The sequence below is a fragment of the Neomonachus schauinslandi genome, chromosome 5 (assembly GCF_002201575.2).
Source record: "Neomonachus schauinslandi chromosome 5, ASM220157v2, whole genome shotgun sequence".
Classification (NCBI taxonomy): domain Eukaryota; kingdom Metazoa; phylum Chordata; class Mammalia; order Carnivora; family Phocidae; genus Neomonachus; species Neomonachus schauinslandi.
Window position 1 is genome coordinate 45,165,506 of NC_058407.1, and position 14,061 is coordinate 45,179,566.

General features: G+C 40.8%; 1 protein-coding gene across 7 annotated transcripts in view; it reads right to left on the reverse strand.

Annotated features, from left to right (window-relative positions):
* Window positions 1-8,062, reverse strand: part of TBC1D15 (TBC1 domain family member 15) — an 82,156-nt gene extending 74,094 nt beyond the window's left edge. For 5 of the 7 annotated variants that reach the window (XM_021678585.2, XM_021678583.2, XM_021678581.2 and 2 more), the window contains exon 1: window positions 7,855-7,884. In XM_021678585.2, the coding sequence (XP_021534260.1) occupies window positions 7,855-7,884 (30 nt within the window). Of the gene's footprint in view, window positions 1-7,854 lie in introns of all 7 variants that reach the window. The other 2 variants (XM_021678580.2, XM_021678586.2) reach the window with 2 other exon arrangements.
* Between the last annotated feature and the right edge of the window lie 5,999 nt (window positions 8,063-14,061).

The window sequence follows — 14,061 nt, forward strand, 5'->3', positions numbered from 1 at the left end:
AACCCAGAAATTCTAATGAACTCCACACCCAAATATCTAAGCACCTACTTGATATTTCATTTGAATAACCCACAGGCATCTTAAGCTCAGTATGTTTTACCCTATATCTGCTCTTCTGATAGTCCCAGCGCTGTTAAAGACATCCCATCCACCCAGTCATCCTTTTTTTTCATCATCCCCATCCTATCTCCTAAATCACTCAAACCTTCACCTCTGACTTTGACCCCTCATCATTTCTATCCTGAGTTGCTAAAATAACATTCTGGTCTCTCTTCTCCCAATCTAGTCACCTTTCAATAATTTGTGTAAAGTGAGTAATGTGTAAACACTGCCAAAATTGATCTTTATAAAAATGTACATCTGACCATGCCATGACTGAGCTTAAAAATCCTTCTGACTGCACTCTCTATATTTTACCTCTGCAGCGAATCAACACCTGACACCCCCCAATACATACCAACTTCCTGCCTTGGGCCACTTTGAACTCACCTGTTCCCTCAAAGCCTTGTGCCTTTTTATGTGTGCACTCTTTTATTCTCTCTTCATTACACATTCTCTCTGCAGATAACTTCTAAATCCTTCAAAAGACCAATAGCCCATCCAAACTCTTCCCACCACCCCCTCTCCACCTAATCTGATTTAGAAGTTTCTTTACTCATACACTCTACACATTTATGAAGCTTCAACAAAATACTGGGAATAAAAGATTTTGGTGGAAAAACACACACCAAAAAAAAGTATCTGCCTAAACCAGTAATGTCATGTAAACCAGTAAATAAATTGCCATAGCAGAGTGTGATGGAAGTATGCACTGGCTCCTGAATGAGATGTCATTTTCAGTTATTTCTCCAAAAAATACATAATGAATGCATACAATGTGCCAGGCACAGAGCATGTTTCTAGGTATAAATATGTAAGATTCAGTCACTGCCTTCATAGCATTTACAATCTAAGAGGGGATTAGGACAAGAAAACAGCATGAATAGGATACCACAGGAGGACCTAATAAATGATATCTAATCTAGACCTAAGGACTTGGCAGGATGGGGGCGCCTGGGTGGCTCAGTTGGTTAAGCAGCTGCCTTCGGCTCAGGTCATGATCCCAGGGTCCTGGGATCGAGCCCTGCATCGGGCTCCCTGGAGAGCCTGCTTCTACCTTTCCCTCTGCCTGCCACTCTGCCTACTTGTGCTATCTCTCTGTCAAATAAACAAATAAAAAATATCTTTAAAAAAAAAAAAAGGACTCGGCAGGATGAGAAATCAGAAAGACTTAGAGGGACATGTAAACTGAGACCTGGAGAATGACAATTTTAACTACAAAAGGGCTTATGCTCTTGGCAAAAAGTATATGTTCTACACAGGAAGCAGCAGTTCAGTGCATGGCTGCAATCCAGACCAGACAGTAGAGGTAAAAGAGTTTAGAGACAAGAGTAGAGACATATCAGATCACAAAGAGTTACACAAACCATGCTCAAGAATTTGGGAGTTTGGAATTTGTCCTGAAGAAAACTCTTTGCACTAGAAAGCCATTAAAAAGTTCTAGCAGGGGAATGCCATGGTCAGACTTGCCTTTTCTAAGCACACACACTGGCTGCAGAGCCAAGAATGAACAGCTGCAATAATCCAGGGAGGGAGAGAGTCATGGTGGCTTGAAGTACAGCAGTGGCGGTGGGGATGAAGAAAGGCAGATGGCTTAGAAATATATTTAGAAGGTCAAAATGATAGGAAGGACTTCATGACTGATTAGATGTGGGAGAGGAAGAGAAGAGAAATCAGGGACAAAACTGAGTGGATGAGGTTATTCACTGAGATAGGGATACAGAAGGAAAAAAGTAAACAGTGAGCTTTATTTGAGACAAGTTAATCAGTAATGACTGTGGAACAAAAGAAATGTAGAACATAAATGGTTTTAAGAGTAACAAGTCACAGAAATTCTGGGAGTGAAGATATAGAGATGTTGAGATATTAAGGATGTTACAATTCTCAAATGGCAGGCAGCAGAACCATTATTGCTTCTTAAGGGCAACAGTGTGCCAAACAATGTCAGACAGGAGGACAGGAATAATTTAGCAGTCTGTGGAGGTACAATGAGGACTAAATGAATGACTTCTCTTATACCAAGGACTACAAATACATTACAGTGTTCCACATTAAGAGACAGTAAATAGGTTTCATAAGGATTTCCTTCCACCAAAAAGTAAAAATAAAAAAGCTGGGTTATAATTTTTCATTTAGTCCCAGCAGCTATGTCCCATCAAAGACCTAACATTTTAATTCTTTCCCCCCCAAAAGCCATGTTTTTATTAACTCATAAACTAACATGTTAAATTTGCAAACTACTGTACTGTATCAAAAATAAAGTCTATGTTTAACCACTCAGTATCCAAAGAACTCAACATACAAAAGGTATTAAAATGTTTGCTAAAGAATGCCAGAAAAAGGGATGCCTGGGTGGCTCAGTCAGTTAAGCGTCTGCCTTTGGCTCAGGTCATGATCCCAGAGCCCTGGGAGCAACTCCTGCATCAGGCTCCTTGCTCAGTGGGGAGCCTGCTTCTCCCTCTGCCTGCAGCTGTCCCGCTTGTGCACTCTCTCCCTCTCTAACAAATAAATAAAATCTTAAAAAAAATAATAAAGAATACCAGGGGAAAAAAAAAAAAGACATATTGTATTTTACACCAGGAAGGTATTACCATGTTATAAGATCTAGTCTAGGAAAAGAAAAGTTCTCCAGGAAAATCTAGATACTAGAATATTCTTTCCATTTCTTAAGCACAAGGGTTTTACAGGACTATAAGCATATCTAAAGGGAATGAGAAGGGGCCAAATTCAAGTTACAAGTTATAAGGAGCCAAATTCAAGTTATATGAATTCCTACTAAGAGTGCCATCAAAGCAAACTCTTAAAAAATAACAGCTGATTTCCCAATTGTTTCATGTTTTTTTCCGATAGAACTAAATTCTAAAACAGTCACAGTAAAAATAGAGTGAAACCCAAGTGTACTAAAATAGAACTTTTTAACTCCAAGACAAGAGGACTCTTAGTGATTCCATCTCTCCCCACTCATTTTCTCTATCTTCTTGCTCATTCCTAATCACTGAATACCTACTATGTGCCAGAATCTTGGCTAGATGCAGGTGAAACACTTCAGGCCCTGCCCTCATAATGAGTCAGTTTACTGGTCTTCAGAATACAAACATTCACTAAAAATAGCACCTACTTCAAGGACGTGAAATTCATTTTGCATTTCTTATTTAGACAAGACAAAGAGGTGGGTGTTACTGAGTATTTTCCCTCTAAAGAACTTAAGTCTTTAAGAAAGAAGGTAAGGGGCTATCTGATATACACCCAATGCCTAATATAGTGCTTGGAACAAATCAGATGCTTAATAAATATTTGTTGAATAAATGAATGAAAGTAAACTAACAATCAGAGCAGTGGGTCTAAGGCCAAAACCTATTTCAGGCTATCTCCTTTCTCCTGCCTTTTCTGTGATAGGTAAATTCAACTCATTCTATTAATTCAATTCTGTCCACCAGTTATAGAAGACACAGGATGGTCTTTACAAGCAGTGTCCCTGTTTCTTCCCTCAATATTCACAAGAGGATGTCACTTTCTCTGGTTGGTTGACTGTTAAAACATATTGTTCTACAGACAGTTAAAAGAAAAAAAAGGTGAACTCTAAAAACTAATCAGGGTTTCTAATCAAACTCAAACCTATTTTCAAAAGCTCAGCTAAAAACAATATTCATGTAAAATTGAATTCATCCACATGCTGACAAAAACCTACCCTTGATTTAGTCAAATCATCAGAGACCTGAAGATGTCAAATTGGTACCCTGTATTTAGTAACAACTGAACTACCCACTGGCATAAAACTATCAGCATCCTAGAGGCATTACACGGTCCTTTTTTCTTACCAAGAAGATACAGAGGCACCTGATGGTGCAGTCGGTTGAGTGTCCGACTTTTGGTTTCAGCTCAGGTCATGATCTCAGGGGTCATAGGATGGAGCCCCACATCAGGCTCCACATTCATTGTAGAGTCTGCGTGAGTTTCTCTCTCCCTCTGCCCCTCCCCCCCGCAGGCTCTCACACTATCCTCCTCCCTCAAATAATCTCTAAAAAAAAAAAAAAAAAAGATGCAATATACCATATAAGTACATACGTTATATTACATAGTACAAAAACCTACAGGAAACTTTATTCTCTGGTCTACCCTTCAGAAACTAGATTTTTGGGGTTTTACTTTTGGTTTTATTTGAGTGTGGATCCTATCATCCTTATAATGGATCAGGTTCCCCTCTTTACTTTGGCTGCTAAAAAACTTAAGAGCTAAACTGTGCCCCACTAAAGCATACAGTTTATTTAATAAATATACTTCCAGTACCATTTACCTTTTTTACCCTTACTTTCCTTTTACTTTTTTTCCTAATGTATTTTACATAACTATATTGCTTTTATATTTGTGAGCAGCTTAAATTTTTGTGGAAAACGGCAGCAAAAATAAATATTCAACTATTTCCTAACCAATAATAATTTTATAATGTTTAAGAAATCTGAAAGATTTTCCTTAACAATAGTAGCAGCTAACATTTATTGAGCACTTACTTGACACCAGGCACTGTTCTGAATGCTTTGCAAATATTAACTCATTTAATCCTCTTTACAATTCCATGATGGAAATATAATTATTCCTCATTTACAAATGAGAACACTGGGCTCAAGGAAGTTAAGAAATTTGCCCAAAGTATACAGCCATAAAGCAGTGGAACCAGAGGTCTGAACCCAGACAATCAAACTCCATCTCCTTACCCACTGCCCAATTAGGATGATTTTTCATTCATCAAAACTACATGATTTCTGAAACAAGGTATTTTTCAATTCCTAAAGTAAAAATGAGAATCAGAGGTAGAGCTAACTTCAAAAATGTAAGTTTATACCCATACCAAAACCATATTGTAAATCTTTAAAATTCTGCTATACCCAATGACTTGCAGAGAAATTGAGATTACGAATTAACACCTACACAGCATCTACCACGTGCTAGGATTTCTTCTAACATATTTACTTATTGATCCTCTCCACAATCCCATTAAGTAGGTACTATATCATCCCCATATTACAAACGAGGAGACTGAAGCACAGAAAGGGTAAGTAATTTGACTGACGTCACAATAAGTGTGAAGTTAGGCACAGGGAAAAAAAGAATCTCAAGCAGACTCCATGCTGAGTGCAGAGCAGATGCAGGGCTCCATGTCATGACCCTGAGATCGCCACCGGAGCCAAAATTAAGAATCAGATGCTTAATCAACCAAGCTACTCAGGTGCCCCAGATTTTGTTTGTTTTTTTAAAGCAAGAAACAATCAGATTTGTACATTACAAAACCAACCAACCAACCAACCAACCCTCCAGTGGTGGTGTAGAGAGGGGACTGTGGGCAAAGAAACTGCAACAAGGAGAAAAATCAGCTAAGAACTCAAGACTAGAGGCAGACTAAATGGACTAAAAACAGAGAATGAAGAGTATGCAGAAATTTAAGAAACTTCTTTAAGGTAAACTGGTAGGACTTGGTTCTTTTTTTTTTTTTTTTATTCTTATGTTAATCCCCATACATTACATCATTAGTTTTAGATGAAGTGTTCCATGATTCATTGTTTGTGCATAGGACTTGGTTCTTGATAAATTTTTATTGAAATGGACGTCTCCAAGTTTGTTTTACATGCAACCACTGAATGATACCATTAAACTAGATCTGAACTTACTGAGGGAAGAATAAGTTGGGTTTGCGCGTCATGATAGTATTATTTGGGAGAGGAGCAGGTTTTGGCATAGAAACATAATTTAGGTGGTATGATGGTAATGGGTGTCAAATTACAATGAGTGAGAATAAATGAGATGATGAAGCACAGTTATGAAATAAAAGACTAATTTTAAGAAATCAGATTATGGGGGCACCTGGGTGGCTCAGCCGGCTGAATGCCCAACTCTTGATTCCAGCTCAGGTCCTGATCTTTGAGTCATGGCACTGAGCCCTACGTGGGGGCTCCATGCTCAGCAGGGAGTCTGCTTGAGATTCTCTCTCTCCCTCTGCCCCTGCCCCGCTCACGCTCTCTCTCTCTAAAATAAATAAATAAAATCTTTATAAAAAAGTCAGATTAGGGGGTGCCTGGGTGGCTCAGTTGGTTGAGCGACTGCCTTTGGCTCAGGTCATGGTCCTGGAGTCCTGGGATTGAGTCCTGCATTCGGGACTGCTTCTCCCTCTGACCCTCCCCTCTCTTGCGCTCTCTCTCTCATTCTCTCTCTCAAATAAATAAAATCTTTAAAAAAAAGTCAGATATGAAAGAGAGTGACTGGAAGGAAAGGGTGAAAAAAGTCTTATATTTCACAACTGGGCTTCACCATCTCAAGGATTCTCTCATAAACAATCCATGCCTGAAAGAGGGAAGCATAGTTCAAGGAAAGGATCCCTTCTTGGAAAGACCTAAATTGAATCGGTCCAGACAAAAAATCAAGCAGGATAACTTTCAAGTATGTAATGAATCATATAGAAAATCAGCATCTGCTATGAAGACTTAAAAACTAACAAGACAATCAAAGAGCATGAATAATCAAAAAAACTATGACCAATCTATCATTTAAAATAGCCAATATGCAGAAGTATGAAATCTTAATGTTTTTATTATTTCATGTAGTCCCAACAACTCCAATACAAATAACAACTGGCACCACCACTATTCTGGAGAAAAAATTTACGAAGGACAGAAAAGTCATACTTGCTCAGCTTCCCAAGGTCACACTTCAAAGTAACAGCAAAACCAAGACCATATGTGTTATTCTGCGGCCAAGTCTAGTGGTCCATACACCAAACCACAAACATTGTCAAATAATTCAAAATGGGATAAGGAGAGCAGCACAGAGAAAATGACTCAAACTCGATCACCAGAGGAAGCTACTGGTGACAAGTAAATACGTAGTCATTAGTTTTCCATGAGTCATCACCAGACCCAACTGTTTACGAAATACTCCCGCAATAGGAAATACTGCCTGTGGCATGTCATGACAGTCCTAAATAACAGGCATTAAGATGTGCCCTCGGAACGTATATAGGCAATATACAACGATATCTCCTCCGCACTAATCCTAGTTCCTAACGAACTAGGAGGGAGTTAAGACAGGATCACAGATACTCCCCACGAGAACATCATAGAGACCTCTATGAAATACCGTAACTAACGCCTTCCTAGACAAGCGTGAGATGGTCTAAATCTCCTGCTCCCTGAGTGGAAACATGCCCTGCTGCTCATAAGCACCAGCCAACTCGGCAGTCTGGTAAAATGAATCCAATACACTCTTTTCTTCTACGTGCACAGCTGCACAACACCTGTTTTCAGCTCCTCCCGATGGGGGCAAAGATGCCTTCACCAGAGTGAAGCAGAGAAAGACGGGAAAGTTAGATTAACGCCTCAAAGGAAAAGAAAAAAAGACGCTGGAGTCAGAAGAGTACATCTAAAGAACTAGAGTAAGGAAAAAGTGAACCACAAAAGAAAGGAACTAGGCAACTACCTGTCTCTTAGAAAAAGCAATACAAATTAAAGCCCCCTGCTGCGGGGCAGTGCAGAGCAGAACTGCGCCCGAGGCCTAGCTGGCCTTGGAGCAGGAGCCGGTCTCTAATTCCCTGACTGAGCCGGCAATCTCGAGAAAACAGCTGACACGACCAAGTCCTCTTCTCTTACATCCGCCACAAGCTGTTCCTGATACAGAATGGCCTTCACGTCCCTCCCCAACCGGCCTCCAAGCAACAAAAGCACACCATCCCAGAGAAAAGTAGGGACGTTCGCCGGGGCCGTTACTTACCTTCCCGCTCACAACACTCTCCGCCGCCATGTTTCCTTCGCGTGCCTGTGATGACGTAGCAGCGCCTCACGTGTCTCTGGGATTCACAACAACATCCGCCAAAACTAGGCTGATATCCGGGCGGGAAAGGGGCGGGGAGTGGGGGGAACAGCACGGAGCGAAGGGGCGGGTGAGAACAGCCTGGCGCATGCGTACTGAGTGGATCACAAGCCGCTAGGGTGGGGTGTCTGGTGCATACCGCGCATGCGCCAATTTTTTCCCAAGGAGGGACGCTTAATTAAAGTGTTTTTGCCTTTGAGTTTTCCTGGGGACGAGACTTTGAGCCACTCACAGGCCATTTCTGTTTGGTATGATGGGAAGACCATATATTAGGAGCCAGTAAACGTGGCCCTGGCTTTGTGGCCATAGGTAAGTCACACCTTCAGCCTCTGTTTCTCATCTGAAAATCGGGATAGTAAGACTGTGGCGAAGATTAAAGGAATCCCAGCCCTCTATCCGAGCACCCACACAGAGACTTTCCCCTTCTGTTTGTGAAGTTTCTGAATTTGAGTCTGATTACGGCAACTCACACATGACCTTTAGTAAGGTATTTTGATAGGAACTGCGATAATACCACGCCCCTGTTGCTCCGGAGTCCCAAGCACATAGCTCATAGCTCCTACACAGTTACTTAATAGCTGTGTGACTTGAAACAAGTTTCTAAATTCATCCACGCTTCAGGATGTAAAATGATTACCCATGGAGTGGTTGTAGGGATCTCATGGGTCAGTGCATGTGTGTCAAGATGATTTGTTGAGATATTAAGATACTGTTTTGTTCTCAGGGCTGCAATAGAATGCGGGGGGTGGGGGGTAGAGAGGAGTAGAATGCCAGAGGGTGACTGGATAGCACCCCAAAGATCTGGGACTTTCCTTGCCCCAGGGCAGAATAAATGGCCCCTTTGTGTGAAAACATCTGTACCCACTGAGGTGATTCTCTCTCCGAACAATGGAGAGAGGTTGAAGACTTTACAGGTTGGTTAAGTGGCAACCAAAGGGAGTAACAGAAAAGGAGGGTTGAAAGTTCTGTGAATATCAGGAACCTAATGGGAAAGGGAAGTGGCAAGACCTTGTAGTATCCATTAGGGAGGCTGCACACTAGGCATCAGAGATTCTAATCACGGCCAAGACCCCATGTCCAAGCTTGGCATTGAATCAGCAAAGCAGGTCACCATCAAAGGATAAATGAGCTGGGGAAGTGAGCGTATTAGTAACCAGCACTGAGTGAAGACGAGGCCTTTCCCAAAAGAACTGGATTGAGTAAGACCCCTAGAACCTTCATACAATCCTAGGTATGGTGTGTAGATCCTTAATAGTGACCCACATTAAACTTTCCACCAGCTCAGGGCGCCTGGGTGGCTCAGTTGGTTAAGCGACTGCCTTCGGCTCAGGTCATGATCCTGGAGTCCCGGGATCGAGTCCCGCATCGGGCTCCCTGCTCAGCGGGGAGTCTGCTTCTCCCTCTGACCCTCCCCCCTCTCATGTGCTCTCTCTCATTCTCTCTCTCTCAAATAAATAAATAAAAAATCTTTAAAAAAAAAAAAAACTTTCCACCAGCTCAAAGTAATTGGGTATGGTTAGAGGAATTTTTTAACAGACATTTCTTACACCCTGTGTTTTGGAGAAAAGTTGAAGCCTAGTACGCTGCCTGGAATAGAACACTCAATAAATGGCAGCTATTATTTATATAAGTTTGGGAATTAAAGCTTTCTCACTGTAAACTTGGCATCCTAGTTTCATCTGCTGCTTCCATGTTTTAAAGCCTCATCCTTCAGATGCCCCTTAAATGCTGGCACTGACTACTCATGGGCTATCCTTGGGTTTCTTTACTTTTTTCCAAGCACATTCCTAGACCATTATCTTTATATATTCTGACATCACCACCTCCTATGTGCCAATGACTGAAATATCTCCAGCCCAAGTCTCTCCTAAAATTTAGGGCCTACGCCTGTTGCCTGCTGGACCTTTTTACTTGAATGACCCATCACACCTCAAAAAATCCTAAATCTTTGCTCCTTAAAATGTAGTCTGCAGACCAGCAGCGTCTGGAAGCTTGTTAGAAATGCAGAATCTCACATTGGGGAGGGTATGTGTTGTAATGAGCACTGAGTATTATATACGACTAAAGAATCACAGACCTGTACCCCTAAAACAAATAATACATTATATGTTAATTAATTTAAAAAGAGGGGAAAAAAAGAAATGCAGAATCTCAGGTCCCACCCCAGAACTACTGAATCAAAAGTTGCATTTTAACAAGATCTCCAGGTGATTTTTGGGCATGTTAAACTTTCAGAAGCACAGTCTTAAATTTTGTTTTGTTCTCTGAAATTTACTACCATTTGCTTAATTAGGGATGCAGACAGAGCACAATTTCTCCAGGAAAGTGTTGCTATCATGTTACCCAGTTCTGGGAAACTCGTGGCATGAGTTTTCTGGAGAACTCATGGCAGACATCCCCACTGTGTCTCTCCTTCCTAGCCCCACTACCACTCCTACAGTTGAGGTCTCTGGTTACCCCTGGTTTGCATCTTAATTCATTCCCTTGCTTTCTGCTTCATCTTCCCCCTAATAATTCATAACCCCACCAGATTTGTCTTCCCAAAGCATAAATGTGATCATGTGAACTCCCTGCTTAAAATCCTTTAATGGCTTTCCATCTATTCAAGGAAAAAGTCCAAATTCTCCAGCATAACATACAAGGCCCTTCATAAACTGTTCTTGCCTATTATTTTAGCTTTATCTCCCAGCCTTACCCACTCAGACCCAAGTTGCCAACCATAGCCAAATATCTGCTGTTCCCTGAATATACCATGCTGTGTCCCAAGATCCCTTGAACTGCAGCAGATTGGGTTGGCTTGGATCCCTAAATCAATCACTGTGTCCCAAAATATATAGATGTTCTAACTGGCCAGATTTGACTCATATGCCTACAGCCCCAGTCAAGTACAGAGAATGACAGGAAGGGTAATTCCCAGAGAAAAAATCAGGAACCATTCTAGAAAAAAGGGGAGTGGTTGCTGGGCAGGCCAAAGCAGACATTAATTACAGAGGATCCATCTGTGCACTCCCATGGTATCACACTGTAAAATACCTGGTTAACTGACCTGCCTTCCTTTCCCTGCTAGGCTGTGAACTAATGGAAGGTAGGAACTACACTTTTCATTGCTATGATCATCACTCTTGGCACAAATGCCTGACCCATAGCAGATACTAAATAAAGGTTTGTTTAACAAATTAAATCAGTTCTTTACAAATGGCAGTTAGGCTTTACATTCAAGAGGAAAGAGACCATTTTCCTTTTTCAGTGATATCCTCTATATGCAAAGGGAAGAAACAAGGTCAGGATTTCAGTGTAGTTTGTTTCATGTTTTAGTTGTTTACTATATTAGAAGAAAAAAATCATAGTACACTTACATGAAACAAATGGACAGGTTTTTAAAAGCAGCATGCATATAAATTTAATGTAAATAAAGTAATGGGGCTCCCTATAACTTAAAATAATTACTGTTTTCATGGGAGTGAGTAATTTTATAGTTCCTGAGTTCACTCCCGTGAACTATATAGTCATTCGCTAATTATAACTTATCACTCAAAAAGTTATCTGATGTAAAAGAATCTTAATAAGTATCCTAAAGCAACTTTAGACCTGGGCAGAACTTTAGCATTTGTCTCCCCATGTTTTTCATTTGAAGAAATTGAGTCTCTTAAGAGATTAATGATTTGCCAAAGTCACAAGCTGCTTTATAGCTGAATTAGACTTCATTACTGATAAATGTCTTAGTCAGCTGTGCCACACTATCAGCTGAAAGTGATTACTCCCCTCTGTGAACTACAACATTTAATTACCCATTCAGTTTGATCCCCCCTCACCTCAGTTTCTGACCAAACTATTTGTCTTTCAGAGCTTATCCCATGTCACACATCATCTGTTAAGACTTATCAACTTTGCCACTACTCATTGACCTCTACGTTTCCTGAACTCTTAGAACAGTCAGACTAAACGGGGGCCTGGGTGGCTCAGTTGGTTAAGCGACTACCTCCGGCTCAGGTCCTGGGATCGAGCCCCGCATCGGGCTCCCCCTGCTCTGCGGGGAGCCTGCTTCTCCCTCTGCCTCTGCCTGCCACTCCCCCTGCTTGTGCTCTCTCTGTCAAATAAGTAAATAAAATCTTTAAAAATAAATATATACCACTGAATTGTACACTTAAACAGTAGCTGAAATGGTAAATTTTATGTATATTTTATCGCAATATTTAAATAATTGGAAAAAATAGAGGAAAATATTCAGAATGGAGGGTTAAGCAGAATTCTTAGACTTGACATCAAAATCATGATCCATAAAGGAAAAGTGGATAGACTAGACTTTATCAAAGTTAAAAACTTTTGCTCTCCAGGTTGAAAAGGATGAAAAAAACAAGCTATAGACTAGGGTAAAACATTTGCAAACCACAAACCCAACAAAGGACTAGTACCTAACCTTTATAAGGAACTCCCAAAACTCAACATTTAAAAAACAATCCAATTAGAAAATGGGTAAAAGAAATTGCATTAATTTTCCATTGCTGCTCTAAAAAATTGCTGCAAATTTAGTTTCTGGAAAAAACACATCAGATGTCAACCACAGGTCTCATTGGCTTAAGATCAGGGTGTCAACAGGACTATTCCTTTCTAGAGGTTTTAGAGGAGATTCTATTTCTATGGTGTAAACCCTGAGAGTTGGGTTGTTTTTCCTTTTCTCTTTCTTCTTTTTGTAATGCAGGTGCTGACTTAAGCCTTGACTGCGGAGGCATCCACTGCAGAGAAACATCCTCTTCAGTGATGGCTATTTCAAAGAAACACATGGCCAGCCACAGGACTAGATAAAAACCCAGGTTACCTCCCCGCACTGAGTTTCCTTTGTTTTAGAGCTCTTGGTTGATTTTAATAACTGACCATTTGGGCCACTTGTTTTTTTTCTCTTCCTGCACTTTAAATTCCTACTGTTATGTTTTATTTATTTATTTTTAAAGATTTTATGTATTTGACAGAGACACAGCGAGAGAGGGAACACAAGCAGGGGGAGTGGGAGAGGGAGAAGCAGGCTTCCCGCTGAGCAGGGAGCCCGATGTGGGGCTCGATCCCAGGACCCTGGGATCATGACCTGAGCTGAAAGGCAGACGCTTAACGACTGAGCCACCCAGGTGCCCCATACTGTTACGTTTTAAATTTACTACTAAGGAGTGTGCCTGGAAAACCCCAGACTCTCACCCTTGATACCAGGGTATCAAAGACCAAACTTCTTGCCATATTTCTGCTCTTTCATTTGGAGAATGTTGTCTTTTGTCTTAAAGTTTTTCACTCAGTCTCAGAATGGCTACAGCAGCCCCGTTAATCACATCCTTCCACAAAAACATGCAAAGGCCAGAAGAGATAAATTTCCTTTCATGGGTTCCTTTTGTAAGACTAATGAAAAGTCCTCAGGATTCTTTTTCTCAAATCTTACTGGCCAGAATTGCATCTCATTCTCAGTCCTAAATTAGTATGGCTCTGGGAATGTAGTAGGGCCCTGAAGTATATTTACTCAATACTAGAGAGCAGTTAGCAAAGAAGAAGGGAAAGATGCTTATTGGGTAGACAGCCTCTATGTATGCAACACCAGTGTAGAGTTGGAATTGAAAAGTTTGTTTCATCCTTAATGCAACTGAAAAGTAATACCTTTAGTTATCCTTTAAGGCTACTATCATCTTGCCCATGAATGACTATACCAGCTTCCTTGTACTTCCTGCCTAAAGTATTGTTCTCTTCTAATCATTTCTTCACAGTGAAGCACAGTGATATCTTTTTCTTTTCCAAATAACAGTGTAATTAGCCTGTTAAAGTCATTCACTAATTTTTCATCCACATCGATGAGGTGAAAGCCAGGCCCCTTCCTTAACTACTCAGCCTATTTTCTACCATTTCCTGCAGAACTTGATACTCTAATGACCCCAAACTATGGTTCTATGAACTCCTTGCTATTTCTTCCTTTGCTTATGAAGCCCTTGTAGCCTGGCATGCCCTTGCTTTCCATTTCCAAACCTACCCATTTCAACCAGGAGATGTCTCCTCATCCTTTTAAGAATCAGCCAGGACGTCAAATCTCTGGAAGGCTTCTCCACAATTCTTCTTCATAGTAGTGATAGTCAGGAG